General features: G+C 38.6%; 2 protein-coding genes across 8 annotated transcripts; both read right to left on the bottom strand.

The window, feature by feature from the left end:
• Positions 1-671: 671 nt before the first annotated feature.
• On the bottom strand, positions 672-9162 carry LOC133572755 (uncharacterized). 5 transcript variants are annotated; one of them, XM_061925749.2, is made up of 3 exons: positions 9061-9156; positions 8869-8983; positions 672-2133 (listed from the first exon to the last, which is right to left on the bottom strand). In XM_061925749.2, the coding sequence occupies exon 3, from the start codon at positions 2116-2118 to the stop codon at positions 946-948; it is 1173 nt and encodes a 390-aa protein (XP_061781733.1). In that variant the 5' UTR covers positions 2119-2133; positions 8869-8983; positions 9061-9156; the 3' UTR covers positions 672-945. The 5 variants fall into 5 exon arrangements, with proteins under 5 accessions (XP_061781733.1, XP_061781736.1, XP_061781734.1 ...); XM_061925747.2 differs by having other exon boundaries at positions 673-2136; XM_061925752.2 differs by lacking the exon at positions 8869-8983 and having other exon boundaries at positions 9061-9162.
• Positions 9163-10020: 858 nt separating this feature from the next.
• On the bottom strand, positions 10021-15532 carry LOC133572753 (uncharacterized). 3 transcript variants are annotated; one of them, XM_061925745.1, is made up of 4 exons: positions 15285-15532; positions 15063-15182; positions 14316-14418; positions 10021-12286 (listed from the first exon to the last, which is right to left on the bottom strand). In XM_061925745.1, exons 3-4 carry the CDS (start codon positions 14392-14394, stop codon positions 10854-10856), a joined length of 1512 nt encoding a protein of 503 aa, XP_061781729.1. In that variant the 5' UTR covers positions 14395-14418; positions 15063-15182; positions 15285-15532; the 3' UTR covers positions 10021-10853. The 3 variants fall into 3 exon arrangements, with proteins under 3 accessions (XP_061781729.1, XP_061781728.1, XP_061781730.1); XM_061925744.1 differs by having other exon boundaries at positions 15063-15532; XM_061925746.1 differs by lacking the exon at positions 14316-14418 and having other exon boundaries at positions 15063-15532.
• Positions 15533-15832: the final 300 nt, after the last annotated feature.

Consider the following 15832-nt stretch of genomic DNA (forward strand, 5'->3'; position numbering starts at 1 on the left):
AATTAGCGACCATCAATCTTCACTATGACGTCACTTTCGTCACGTGATTAACGCTGGCTGCTGCAAACTCAGTATTAAGGAAGAAAAAGACCAGCCGGAAGGGGAGAAAGACTTTTTCGTCCGACAGACTAAGCCTAAAGACCGACCGCACATTTCCTGTCTTCACAATAAAAGTGCTGCTCCATCCTGCCTGCGCTAACAAAATAAGAGTCTCAGAAAACTAGTACACACACGCTAGCAAGCGATGGAGTTTGCCGTCAATGTATTTCTTGTAAAGTGTATAAAAACGAATATTGAAGCTGGACGAAGAAGATGCCACTTTCATGTGGTATTGGACAGAAAGGAGGACTTTTTTCTCCTCCACAATGTAAATTCGAAAATGTGGAAGTTGTCAGCACTACTGTGGATCCTGTCTGATTCCAGTCCATGCAAGTCATCAGAATTAGGTAATATTATATTGTCTTCAAGAAAGAAAGGAATTTATGTGTTAAACATGCTTGTATTTTTATTAGACACCTTTAACATGTTAAAAAAAATGTCATTTTCATAAATAAATACAAATTATAAATATATATAGTAAAATATATACATATATATATATATATATATATATATATATATATATATATATATATATATATATATATATATATATATATATATATATATATATATATATATATATATACAAATAAAGATGAGGTAGATCACCTCGACTCGGTCATTTGAAAAGTAGCTCGCCTGCTGAAAAAGTGTGGGCACTCCTGATTTACACACAACAATGATGTCACATTATACAAGTATGTGGTGTTGTTGTTGGAAAGTCAAAAATTAAGGTTTGGACAGTTTATTTTAAATCCTGCAGCTTCATTTGATGCTGATGTTCTCATTTGTGTTTCTTACACTGGCACTTTGAAGAGAGTATTTCATCACACTCATTGCAACTCACACTTTCGCACCAGTGTGTGTTCTCATGTGTCTTTTCAGATCACAATTGAGTGTAAAACATTTACCACAGCTTGAACAAGAAAACGGTTTTTCACCAGTGTGTGTTCTCGTGTGTCTTTTCAACGCATCTTTTCGTACAAAACCTTTGGCACAGATTGAACAGGAAAAGGGTTTTTCACCAGTGTGTATGGTCATATGTTCTTTCAAATCACTATTTCGTATAAAACCTTTAGCACAGATTGAACAGGAAAAAGGTTTTTCACCGGTGTGTATTCTCATGTGTGCCTTCAAACCACAATTTACAGTAAAACATTTACCGCAGCTTGAACAAGAAAAATGTTTTTCACCAGTGTGTGTTGTCATGTGTCTTTTCAAATGATTCTTTACTGTAAAACCTTTAGCACAGATTGAACAGGAAAAAGGTTTTTTACCAGTATGTATTGTCATGTGTGCTTTCAAATCACTATTTTGTGTAAAACCTTTATCACAGATTGAACAGACCACATGTTTTTCACCAGTGTGTGTTCTCATGTGTCTTTTCAAATGATTATTTTGTGTAAAGCTTTTACCACAGCTTGAACAGATAAAAGGTTTCTCACCAGTGTGTATTCTCATGTGTCTTTTCAAATTACGACAATGATTAAAAGTTTTGCCACAGTGAGAACATTCAAAGTGTGTGTTGTCAGTGTGACATGTTGTATCAGCTTCAGAGTCTTCATCATCAGTGTCAGCAGAGTGTGACGTCATGTCATCACTATCTGATAGTGGAGCTAAGAGTTTGTCTGCTTGTGATCCTCCACAGTGGTCTCCATCAGCTTCTGTTGTCATGTGTTGAGTTGAGCTGCTGCTTGGAGGCTCCACCTCTCTCTTCTCCTCACTTTCACTTTTGACCTCATCTTCTTCACTCTTCACAATGACACAAGTGAATGGAATCTTGGGGACATCAACCTCTCCATGCTCTCCATTCTGACTGATGATCTGTTCCTCCTTTTCCTCTTTAAAGAGAAGGGGATCGAGCTCCTCATCTTCCTCTTTAAAGTGTGGGGGGTGTAGTTCTTCCTCTTTAATGTGGGGTTGTTGCGGCTCCTCATCTTCCTCTTTGAAGTGGGTAGGATGTGGTTCTTCTTCTTCCTTTTTAATATAGGGGGGCTGTGGTTTCTCCTGTTCCATCCTGAAGGTTCACTCCTGCTGTTCAGGGAGAAGACACAAGAAGACAAATACATAATTACCATGAGACAATGTGTGTATAATAATGTCCTCTCCTTTGTGTGCTTAGTTTTACAGTAACTTCAAATGTACAAACCCCGTTTCCATATGAGTTGGGAAATTGTGTTAGATGTAAATATAAACGGAATACAATGATTTCCAAATCCTTTTCAACCCATATTCAATTGAATATGCTACAAAGACAAGATATTTGATGTTCAAACTGATAAACATTTAATTTTTTTGCAAATAATCATTAACTTTAGAATTTGATGCCAGCAACACGTGACAAAGAAGTTGGGAAAGGTGGCAATAAATACTGATAAAGTTGAGGAATGCTCATCAAACACTTATTGGGAACATCCCACAGGTGTGCAGGCTAATTGGGAACAGGTGGGTGCCATGATTGGGTATAAAAACAGCTTCCCAAAAAATGCTCAGTCTTTCACAAGGAAGGATGGGGCGAGGTCCACCCCTTTGTCCACAACTGCGTGAGCAAATAGTCAAACAGTTTAAGAACAACGTTTCTCAAAGTGCAATTGCAAGAAATTTAGGGATTTCAACATCTACGGTCCATAATATCATCAAAAGGTTCAGAGAATCTGGAGAAATCACTCCACGTAAGCGGCAAGGCCGGAAACCAACATTGAATGACCGTGACCTTCGATCCCTCAGACAGCACTGTATCAAAAACCGACATCAATCTCTAAAGGATATCACCACATGGGCTCAGGAACACTTCAGAAAACCACTGTCATTAAATACAGTTTGTCGCTACATCTGTAAGTGCAAGTTAAAGCTCTACTATGCAAAGCGGAAGCCATTTATCAACAACATCCAGAAACGCCGCCGGTTTCTCTGGGCCCGAAATCATCTAAGATGGACTCATGCAAAGTGGAAAAGTGTTCTGTGGTCTGACGAGTCCACATTTCAAATTGTTTTTGGAAATATTCGACATCGTGTCATCCGGACCAAAGGGGAAGCGAACCATCCAGACTGTTATCGACGCAAAGTTCAAAAGCCAGCATCTGTAAAGGTACAGAGGTGCATTAGTGCCCAAGGCATGGGTAACTTACACATCTGTAAAGGCACCATTAATGCTGAAAGGTACATACAGGTTTTGGAACAACATATGCTGCCATCTAAGCGCCGTCTTTTTCATGGACGCCCCTGCTTATTTCAGCAAGACAATGCCAAGCCACATTCAGCACGTGTTACAACAGCGTGGCTTTGTAAAAAAAGAGTGCGGGTACTTTCCTGGGCCGCCTGCAGTCCAGACCTGTCTCCCATCGAAAATGTGTGGCGCATTATGAAGCGTGAAATACGACAGCGGAGACCCCGGACTGTTGAACGACTGAAGCTCTACATAAAACAAGAATGGGAAAGAATTCCACTTTCAAAGCTTCAACAATTAGTTTCCTCAGTTCCCAATCGTTTATTGAGTGTTGTTAAAAGAAAAAGTGATGTAACACAGTGGTGAACATACCCTTTCCCAACTACTTTGGCACGTGTTGCAACCATGAAATTCTAAGTTAATTATTATTTGCAAAAAAAATTTAAGTTTATGAGTTTGAACATCAAATATCTTGTCTTTGTAGTGCATTCAATTGAATATGGGTTGAAAAGGATTTGCAAATCATTGTATTCTGTTTATATTTACATCTAACACAATTTCCCAACTCATATGGAAACGGGGTTTGTAATATCAAATAACCTTTTGAAGCTAAACTCTCCACGCCGCGGCCACAAACACGCGTTGCATGATGTGCTCATAAATCATCGAGCTGCAACAATGCATTCTGGCTCACTGTTGCAACGCATCGGACATGTTCTAGCATCCAAAATCCCTTTCCTCAACCATGAGTCCACGACCATCACCGCTTGTCTGCGACGGGAACCAACAAGCCAAATAATAGTCCTTGAACTAGGCCTGGGCGATATATCGATTTTATCCAGTTTTTTAAATTTATTTAACAATCGATTTTGCTTCTCCTCTTGCTCCGGCATACTTTTTGCCCCTGAGGAGTTTCCATTACTTCCTTAGCGGCACACAAAGCAAAACATGAGAGCGAGACGTTTCTTCCCCAGAAAAAGGAAAATGTTGTCAGTACTTTGGTTTAGCGGCAACAGGCGTGGAACAAGTAACTGCACGGTGCCAAGTTTGTTTAAAAAAAAAAAGCACCAACACAACTAACTTAGTCCAGCATCTGACACCGAAGCCTGCGGCTGAGTGCAGGAAACAACTCTTTACAAGGCGAACAAGACGCAACAAGAAATAAACTACAGGGCTAAAAATCACCTTACTATGGTGGAATCATTTACAGCAGATATGTATGATGATGCCATGTATGATGAGAAAGAAGCATAATGCGGAGAGCGATCACGAAAGCATTAGCTCTGCACACCGCCAAGATGTGTGAATGAAAATGACTGCTTTTACTTTATCTACTCACTGACACAAACTATAATCCTCTCAATTTTTACTTCATTCTTTATTTGGATACAATGTTTAACAGATTTTATGCTATATTTCTCATATATTTTACATTTTAATTGGAATGTAAACTTTGAAATCTCCAAGTTAAATAAAACAGATAATAAAATATACTTCGTCTGTTAGCACAATTTTGCACTCAAATAAACATCACAACCAAAAGCAAAAAAAATATGTTACGGAGGGTGTAGGGAGGGCTTCTCAAATATACACAAGCAAAACAATAAATACATTGGCTAAATAAAGTATTGACAAACAAAGTTGTACTTCAATATTGAACATGTAGGCAGACGTAGAGTTGTACATTACTTCACTGACAATCAAGTTAGAACTAGAGATGTCTGATAATGGCTTTTTTGCCGATATCCGATATTCCGATATTGTCCAACTCTTAATTACCGATATCAACCGATGCTGATATATACAGTGGTGGAATTAACACATTATTATGCCTAATTTTGTTGTGATGCCCCGCTGGATGCATTAAACAATGTAACTTTACCATGAATTGATTAACGTGGACCCCGACTTAAACAAGTTGAAAAACTTATGCGGGTGTTACCATTTAGTGGTCAATTGTACGGAATATGTACTGTGTACTGTGCAATCTACTAATAAAAGTTTCAAACAGTCAATCAAAAAAACAAGGTTTTCCAAAATAAGAGAACAACTTCAACTCCAGTTATGGAAAAAAGTGCCAACATGGCACTGCCATATTTATTATTGAAGTCACAAAGTGCATTATTTTTTTTAACATGCCTCAAAACAGCAGCTTGGAATTTGGGACATGCTCTCTCTGAGATAATTCTAATACCCACTACAACTATGGAAAATACTATACTTTGAATTTCACAAAGTGCATTATTTTTTTTAAACATGCCTCAAAACAACAGCTACAACAACAATGAAGGCACACGGCTTCAGTCCACAGTATACTAAAGCGGGAGGGGGCGGGGGGGTGGGGGGTGGGGGGGTATATTGTAGCGTCCCGGAAGAATTAGTGCTGCAAGGGGTTCTGGGTACTTGTTCTGTTGTGTTACGGTGCGGATGTTCTCCCGAAATGTGTTTGTCATTCTTGTTTGGTGTGGGTTCACAGTGTGGCGCATATTTGTAACAGTGTTAAAGTTGTTTACAGGTAAAAGCCAGTAAATTAGAATATTTTGAAAAACTTGATTTATTTCAGTAATTGCATTCAAAAGGTGTAACTTGTACATTATATTTATTCATTGCACACAGACTGATGCATTCAAATGTTTATTTCATTTAATTTTGATGATTTGAAGTGGCAACAAATGAAAATCCAAAATTCCATGTGTCACAAAATTAGAATATTACTTAAGGCTAATACAAAAAAGGGCTTTTTAGAAATGTTGGCCAACTGAAAAGTATGAAAATGAAAAATATGAGCATGTACAATACTCAATACTTGGTTGGAGCTCCTTTTGCCTCAATTACTGCGTTAATGCGGCGTGGCATGGAGTCGATGAGTTTCTGGCACTGCTCAGGTGTTATGAGAGCCCAGGTTGCTCTGATAGTGGCCTTCAACTCTTCTGCGTTTTTGGGTCTGGCATTCTGCATCTTCCTTTTCACAATACCCCACAGATTTTCTATGGGGCTAAGGTCAGGGGAGTTGGCGGGCCAATTTAGAACAGAAATACCATGGTCCGTAAACCAGGCACGGGTAGATTTTGCGCTGTGTGCAGGCGCCAAGTCCTGTTGGAACTTGAAATCTCCATCTCCATAGAGCAGGTCAGCAGCAGGAAGCATGAAGTGCTCTAAACCTTGCTGGTAGACGGCTGCGTTGACCCTGGATCTCAGGAAACAGAGTGGACCGACACCAGCAGATGACATGGCACCCCAAACCATCACCCAACCATGCAAATTTTGCATTTCCTTTGGAAATCGATCTCCCAGAGTCTGGAGGAAGACAGGAGAGGCACAGGATCCACGTTGCCTGAAGTCTAGTGTAAAGTTTCCACCATCCGTGATGGTTTAGGGTGCCATGTCATTTGCTGGTGTCGGTCCACTCTGTTTCCTGAGATCCAGGGTCAACGCAGCCGTCTACCAGCAAGTTTTAGAGCACTTCATGCTTCCTGCTGCTGACCTGCTCTATGGAGATGGAGATTTCAAGTTCCAACAGGACTTGGCGCCTGCACACAGCGCAAAATCTACCCGTGCCTGGTTTACGGACCATGGTATTTCTGTTCTAAATTGGCCCGCCAACTCCCCTGACCTTAGCCCCATAGAAAATCTGTGGGGTATTGTGAAAAGGAAGATGCAGAATGCCAGACCCAAAAACGCAGAAGAGTTGAAGGCCACTATCAGAGCAACCTGGGCTCTCATAACACCTGAGCAGTGCCAGAAACTCATCGACTCCATGCCACGCCGCATTAACGCAGTAATTGAGGCAAAAGGAGCTCCAACCAAGTATTGAGTATTGTACATGCTCATATTTTTCATTTTCATACTTTTCAGTTGGCCAACATTTCTAAAAATCCCTTTTTTGTATTAGCCTTAAGTAATATTCTAATTTTGTGACACACGGAATTTTGGATTTTCATTTGTTGCCACTTCAAATCATCAAAATTAAATGAAATAAACATTTGAATGCATCAGTCTGTGTGCAATGAATAAATATAATGTACAAGTTACACCTTTTGAATGCAATTACTGAAATAAATCAAGTTTTTCAAAATATTCTAATTTACTGGCTTTTACCTGTATACGGCCACCCTCAGTGTGACCTGTATGGCTGTTGATCAAGTATGCCTTGCATTCACATATGTGTGTGTAAAAGCCGCATATATTATGTGACTGGGCCGGCTCGCTGTTTGTACGGAGGAAAAGCATACATGACGACAGGTTGTAGAGGACGCTAAAGGCAGTGCCTTTAAGGCATGCCCCTAATAATGTTGTCCGTGTGGAAATTGTTCGAAATGCTAGTTTTATAACAGTATTAAATGTCAACATATCTTCCGGTGATGTATTTAACCACACTCTATGTGCGCAAACTATTATTTGACTGTTTTGTTTACACTGACCTGGCTCGTTCACCAAACGCGAAATGAGTGTGGACTGTCGAATGCTTGTGTTTCAAGTGGGCCTGCAGGTTTGTTGCATTCGCTCACATTCAGCAAACTGGCTCCTCGGTGTTGACAGGCTCATCTTGTTGCAAATGTTTAAAGTGAAATATTCCCACACCGGTGTGGTGGCATTTGGTTTTGTTGTCATTTTGTCCATGTTGGCTGCAACATGCTAACGAGTTGCGCTGTATGATGCTAGCGGGCCAGCAACCTCGCCTCACCGCACAAACAGTCAAAGTTTTGGTATTTTCCTGTAGCAGTTTCATGTCTTCCTTTGAGCGATATTTCCCATATCTACTTTGTTTTAGCATTTAAGAATATTTCAGTTGTTTTTATCCTTCTTTGTGGGGACATGTCATGTCATGTTTGGATGTACATTGTCTTTGCTCCACAGTAAGTCTTTGCTGTCGTCCAGCATACTGTTTTTAATTTGTAGCCAATTCAGTTTTAGTTTTGTTCTGCATAGCCTTCCCTAAGCTTCAATGCCATAGGGGCACTCACCTTTTGTTTATTTTTGCTTTAAGCATTAGACACCTTTTTTACCTGCACACTGCCTCCCGCTGTTTCCGACATCTACAAAGCAACTAGCTACTGGCTGCCACCTACTGATATGGAAGAGTATTACATGGTTAGTCTGCCGAGCTCTAGACAGCACAGACACTCAACAACAACACATCATTTGCAGACTATAATTACTGGTTTGCAAAAAATATTTTTAACCCATATAGGTGAAATTAGATAATATCCCACGGCACACTGTGTGCCACGGCACAGTGGTTAAAAAACACTGATTTATATTATATAGTCAATTTTTTTGTGTGCAAATAAAAATGTCTTTAAATTCCCACAACCTATCCTACTTACACTTCTTTCAATGAAGAAACAAAGTTAGTAAATATGTGAGAGTAAGAAGTAAACAAACCAGTTCTGTGTAACACAACTTGATGCTTCTTGAAAACAGCGTCCAGTAGTTGACGTTGTCGCTAGTTCTCCTCTTTTGTTGGAGAAATTTGCTTGTCGTACTCTATCATTCTTTCTAACACTACAAATATTTATTCCACAGCCGCAGTTAGTCGCTATTTCACCAACACTGTCAGCATTTGTATTTTACACATTATCACAACACTTAAAACTCACTTGTAAGCGATGTGTTGATAACTTCCGTGTCTCCTTGTTAGCACCTAGCAGGCTAAGCTAACTAGCAGCCTATGTTAGCCTCGGAAGCTTCAAAGTTCACCGAGTCAAGTTCATCCTGACACCAAGAAGAATAAAGTTTAGTTTGTCACACCTTAGACGAATAATGTAGAAACGTAAAAATGAAGGAATTACCGCAGACTTAAAGACTACACTGCTCTGTTGCCTTTTACGGGACGATAGGTACGAGAATACGCGATCAGTCCGCGCATTTGCAAGGGCTAACGTACGTCATTTCCTGTTGATGTTTGCTGACACTTTTTTAACCAGAACTTTATTTGCACGCAAACACGAATTTACAATAAATTCGTGAAATCTCCGCACAAACGTGGGAGCAATATAAAATTATACATCAGAGAAAAGAATGGTTGTCATCATTCTAAAGAAATTAGAATCCAATGTAAAGTATTTGTTACACCTTTCCTGCTTGTCGTCCTCCAGGGCCGATGTATTGTCGAGGGTTACACTTACACCGCATACTTGCCAACCCTCCCGATTTTCCTGGGAGACTCCCGAATTTCAGTGCCCCTACCGAAAATCTCCCGGGAAAACCATTCTCCCGAATTTCTACCGATTTCCACCCGGATAATAATATTGGGGGCGTGCCTTTAGCGTCCTCTACAATCTGTCTGTCGTCATGTCCGCTTTTCCTCCATACAAACAGCGTACCGGCCCGGCCCAGTCACATCATATATGCGGCTTTTACACACACATACAGCCATACAGGTCACACTGAGAGTGGCCGTATAAACAACTTTCACACTGTTACTAATATGCGCCACACTGTGAACCCACACCAAACAAGTCTGACAAACACATTTTGGGAGAACATCCGCACCGTAACACAACATAAACACAACATAACAAATACCCAGAATCCCTTGCAGCACTAACTCTTCCGGGACGCTACAATATACACCCCCGCTACTACCAAACCCCGCCTCCTCCCACCTCAACTTTAGTTGTAGTATATATTGCTTATTGCAAAAAAGTCTGGCAATATACATATTAAACAATCACAAACCAAATATTCATATTACAAAAGAGGGTAATGACGATAACTCTGAATAATCAAGACATAAAAGACTCATAAAGTCAAACATGGAATGGAACTTTATTGTCTTTGCAGTTAAAAATTACAATAAAATTACATTTTCAGTACAAACCTGTTCAAAATCAGAAATGCACCATACAGGGCACACAGAATAAAAACATTGATGGGTCGCTGCAAAGGTGGTGCCATGTAAAGGTGGGGAAAAGGTCAAACATGGGGTGAGGACATGTTAAAAGTAAATACGCAATACGTAGAATACGCAACTGCTCAAATAAAGTACATGATAAAATGCTTCCAGAAGTAAACTAAATATGAACTAAAAGATTTGTGTACTCAAAAACAAAACATGCATATCATATAAAAAAAAAGTTAATATATGGAATAATTTACAATTAGAAATGAAAATGTGCAACACACTTCATACATTTAAAAACCTGTAACACTATTATGAGAAAATACAACACAGAATTTTGATTATCTTTTCTATATACATATACAATTTTATGTAACATATGGTTTGTTCCGTTTAATTCTAAAACAAATAAAAAAGTAAATATAAGGGTAGTAAAAATAAGATGATGCGTCAGTCAGTGTGGACCTTTTCAATCAAGGAAATTAGTTCATTTTAAATAAATGTACACTATGTTGTAAACTAATGTTTAATACTTAAACCACTAATCTAAACAAATCTGATCTTAAAACGGTATAAACATATTAACAAGACTCTGTTACACAACAATGATGTCACACATGTTATATGTAGTGATGTTGTTCGGTTTATGTTAAAAGTTTTGTCATATATATTTTTTTTAACCCTGCAGCTTCAATTGTTGCAGATATTCTCACTCGTGTGTACTTTTGAGATATTCTTTCATCACACTTCCTCACCAGTGTGTGTTCTTATGTGTCTTTCCAACGTATATCTTTGTACAAAACCTTTAGCACAGATTGAACAGGAAAAAGGTTTTTCACCAGTGTGTATTCTCATGTGTTTTTTCAAGTGCTGTTTTCGTGTAAAACTTTTAGCACAGACTGAACAGATAAAAGGTTTTTCACCAGTGTGTGTTCTCATGTGTGTTTTCAAATCCCAACTTTGTATATAACATTTGCCACAGCTTGAACAAGAAAAGGGTTTTTCACCAGTGTGTGTTCTCATGTGTCTTCTCAAATCCCTATTTTGTATAAAACATTTGCCACAACTTGAACAAGAAAAAGGTTTTTCACCAGTGTGTGTTCTCATGTGTATTTTAAAATTCATATTTCGTACAAAACCTTTACCACAGATTGAACAGATAGTTTGTTTTCCAGTGTGTGTTGTCATGTGTCTTTTCAAATTCATATTTCGTACAAAACCTTTAGCACTGATTGAACATGCAATATGTTTTTCACCAGTGTGTGTTGTCATGTGTGTTTTCAAATGAATATTTTGTGTAAAACCTTTACCACAGATTGAACAGGAAAACGGTTTTTCACCAGTATGTGTTCTGATGTGTCTTTTCAACTTATCTTTTTGTGTAAAACCTTTACCACAGCTTGAACATGAAAAAGGTTTTTCACCAGTGTGTATTCTCATGTGTCTTTTCAACTTATCTTTTTGTCCAAAACCTCTACAGCAGATTGAACAAGAAAATGGGTTTTCTCCAGTGTGTGTTCTCATGTGTGTTTTCAAATGATTATTTTGGGTAAAGCTTTTACCACAGCTTGAACAGATAAAAGGTTTTTCACCAGTGTGTGTTCTCATGTGTCTTTTCAGATTACAATGGCGATTAAACATTTTGCCACAGTGAGAACATTCAAAGAGTGTGTTGTCAGTGTGACATGTTGTATCAGCTTCAGAGTCTTCATCAGTGTCAGCAGAGTGTGACGTTGTGTCATCACTATCTGATAGTGGAGCTAAGAGCTTGTCTGCTTGTGATCCTCCACAGTGGTCTCCATCAGCTTCTGTTGTCATGTGTTGAGTTGAGCTGCTGCTTGGAGGCTCTGCCTCTCTCTTCTCCTCACTTTCACTTTTGACCTCATCATCTTCACTCTTCACAATGACATAAATCAATGGCATCTTGAGGACATCAACCTCCTCCAGTCCTTCAAGACTCTCTCCATTCTGACTGATGCCGTCTTCCTCTTTAATGTGGGAGGGCTGTAGCTCCTCATCTTCCTCTTTAATGTGGGGAGGATGTTCTTCCTCTTTAATGTGGGTAGTATGTGGCACAGCCTCTTCCTTTTTAATATGGGGGGGCTGTGGTTGCTCCTGCTCCATCCTGGAATTCCACTCCTGCTGCTTGGGAAGAAGATGTTCTTCACAGACGTCTGCAGGACAAGAAGAAAAAACACATGATTTTGAAAAGTCCAACTTTGCTAAGTCACACGAAACAATGTGTGTATTAATGTACTTTCCTTCGTGTGCTTAGTTTTACAATAACTTAAATCTATTATAAATAAACAATCTCATATTGGACGATTGTTCCTCTCTAATTCAACTGACTTTTCACCAAACTAAATTAGAAAAGTAGATTATAAAGATATCATGTAACAAACAACATATATTGATTAAATTAAATACAAAGCAATACCATACAAAACAATATGATATAAAAAATTAAGTGTAAGGCTGAAACGACGCGTCGACATAGTCGACGTCATCGGTTACGTAAATACGTCGACGCCGTTTTTGTGCGTCGGCGCGTCGCATATTTACGTCACACTACTTTACTGTCATGGCGGAGCGCAAAGCAGACGATGCGAGCGAGGGGAAAAAAGCACGCCAAAAGTCGTCAAAAGTGTGGGAGTATTTCAATAAACGGCCTAATAATGTTGTTGTATGCACACTGCGTCGAGCGGAAATGGCCTATCATAGCAGCACAACGGCTATGAACGAACATTTGAAAAGAAAACCCCCGACAGCGTTCTTGCCATCACCATCAACAAGTCAATCGTCCGCGTGCGTATACGTTGTCATTATTACACAAAAACATGAATGTGTCATTTGTATCTGCGTTGTAAATTCATAAACTAAAGCACCGTTTCGCTCTGAGAGGCGCGTTTGGCGTGCCTGTTCAGTGTTTACAAAGACGCGCTCCTCTTTAACGCTGTGGAGAAGCGGCGGCGGCGAGCGAGCGGCGAGGCGGGGCGCGCCGGGAGCGACGCCGCAATCGTGCCCAGGTGCGCGATCCGCGCAGTTGGAAGAGAAAAGACTTTGTGTAAAATTAAAAGATTGTAAACCTGGCAAAGCCGTCTGGCGTTCAGTCTGTCGGTCCTGAAAGAACCCCACGGCACAAGACGTGTCACAAACGCTAACGTTAATTAGTTGTGCAAATACCTTTTACAACATTAACAGTTACATATACTATGTACAAACGAACAATTAACTTTCACTTTAATCATACTATCATTGTTGTGTTATTAAGCAAAATAAGCAATACTTTTACTTTTGTTGAAATGTTTACACTGTACACTTTTTTATATTGGATGTTTAGCTTTATTTTTGCACATTTTAGCAAATAAGCAATACTTTTACTTTTGTTGAAATGTTTACACTTGTTACAGAATATTTCCGTTTTGCACTTTTTTGTATTGGATGTTTATCTTTATTTTTGCACATTTTAAAGCAAAATAAGCAATACTTTTACTTTTGAAATGCTTATACTATTCCAGAATATTAAGATTTGCACTGGATGTTTACTTTTATATTTGCACATTAAAAAGCAAATAAGCTACTTTTAATTTTGTTAAATGTTAAAAGTTTTAAATGTTTACATTGTTACAGAATATTTTGTCATGTTGTTGTCAATGTTGACTGACTAGTGGCCATACTTTTTTTTTGTAAATAAAAGCCATGCCTTTTGAAAAAACTGGCCTACATTTATTTTTTCCTCTTCATTTTAAATTAAAAAAAAAATCGGTAAAAGGAAAAATAATCTATAGATGAATCGAAAAAATAATCTATAGATTAACCGATTAATCGAAAAAATAATCGATAGATTAATCGATAGAAAAATAATCGTTAGCTGCAGCCCTAATTAAGTGTACCAAATTGTTTTATCAGGGTTTTTTCTGCAATTTCCAACAGTCAGAAAATCCTCCTCTCAGTAAATGATGAATTCATGAGGGTCAGGCAATTCCCTTTGGTGCATTTCAGTTGTGAATAACAATATATATAAAGAATAAATGTCAGTGATTATCTCACGGCAACAACACAAACACACCAACTTTAGCATTAGCTTGTTGGCATTAGTAATCTGTTCACTCGGGGTGAGGCTAATAACTACACAAATGGAGTGCCATTTAATACTTTTACAACATTTAATAAAGTAAATAGTTAATATTTGATGTCATTTACCTTCGTTCCACTGGTATACGGCCTCCTTTATTTCACATTTGTCCAACAAAGTCTCAGAGTAGAATGCAGCTGAGGTCATTGCTTCGAGTCCGGCTTTATACTCCTTCGTAAATAAGCTAAACAGAGTCAGTCCACTTCTCGTAGCTTTGCGTATCAACAATGAAGTTTGTAAAAATAATAAAACAATAATAAACCGCATACAGTTTAAAGACTACGGCTGAAAAACATTGCAAGATAGTTCCACTGAAAAAATCCATTATCGGACATCTCTAGCAATTATGAATGTCTCTGTTACCGTACTACATTACAAATACACTGACAGCATGTATATACAACTTTGATGGACGTTTTCTTAGAGCGCTTTGTAGGCAGAATAGATCTAATACCCATTACCTCCAGTGTTAGCTGCCTCTTGCTGATGTTTTTTTGCCCAAATTTAGAATGCACAAAAAGAGTTAAGACATGTGCGCACTTGTCTGCCAAAGGAATTGTGAATGTTGGGCAAAATTTCCCCCAAAAAAATTGCAGTTCCCCTTTACTACTGCTATGAAGATTGCAGTTATTTGGCAAACAAAGCAGTTGTTTTCATAATTGTTTGCATTGTGTGCAAATGAAAATTCGTATAAATGATATACTATCCTACTCACACTTATTGACAATGCTCCTCCACCCAGTAAAGTTGTTCCAATTATTCTTTCATGTCAATGATGAAACATAAAGTTAGTAAAGATGTGAGAGTAAACAAACCTGTTCTGTGTAACACAACTTGATGCTTCTTGAAAACAGCGTCCAGTAGTTGACGTTGTCGCTAGTTCACTTTTGTTCGAGAATGTTCCTCGTCGTGCTCTGCTATCTTTCTTTATAACACTACACACATTTTTCCACAGCCGCAGTTAGTCGCTAATTAACCAACATTCCTAGCATTTGTATTTTACACATTATCACACAACCACAACACTTTACACTCACACTTGTGTCTGCTTAGCGGTATGTTGATAACTTCCGTGTTTCTTTATTAGCAGCTAGCAAGCTAAGCTAACTAACAGGCTAAGTTAGCCTCAGAAGCTTCAAAGTTCATCCTGACACCAAGAATGAATACAGTTTAGTTTGCCACACCTGAAACGAATATGTACAAACGTGAAACTGAAGGAATTAACGCAGAATTAACGACTACACTGCTCTGTTGCCTTTTACGATACAAGTAGTACCTTACACGACCAGTCCGCGCATGTGCAACAGTGCAAGGGAGGGAGTCCACGTCACTTCCTGTTGACATTATTCCTCTTTTTTTTTTTTTTTTACAGAACTTTATTTGCAAGCAAGGACGACATTACAATTTACAAAACGTTAGCCTGTCACTGCACAAAAATGGGGGCATTATAAAAATTTATAACAGAGGAGATAACAATATATTAGAATAAACAATGGGGTGGGGGAAGGGATTTCAGCAGATGTGTGAATTGAATACAATATAAATTGGTTTTTAAGAGTAAATATTTTTGTCAGTGTTTTTAGAT

This window comes from Nerophis lumbriciformis, linkage group LG30, assembly GCF_033978685.3.
Source record: "Nerophis lumbriciformis linkage group LG30, RoL_Nlum_v2.1, whole genome shotgun sequence".
Classification (NCBI taxonomy): Eukaryota; Metazoa; Chordata; class Actinopteri; order Syngnathiformes; family Syngnathidae; genus Nerophis; species Nerophis lumbriciformis.

Excerpts from the sequence above, each read along its gene's own strand:
- LOC133572755 (XM_061925752.2), bottom strand. The coding sequence starts at position 2,118 with ATGGAACAGGAGAAACCACAGCCCCCCTATATTAAAAAGGAAGAAGAA.
- LOC133572753 (XM_061925745.1), bottom strand. The coding sequence starts at position 14,394 with ATGACCTCAGCTGCATTCTACTCTGAGACTTTGTTGGACAAATGTGAA. Across the intron at positions 12,287-14,315 it reads CGTATACCAGTGGAACGAAG|ACGTCTGTGAAGAACATCTT; the intron begins GTAAATGACATC and ends CTTGTCCTGCAG.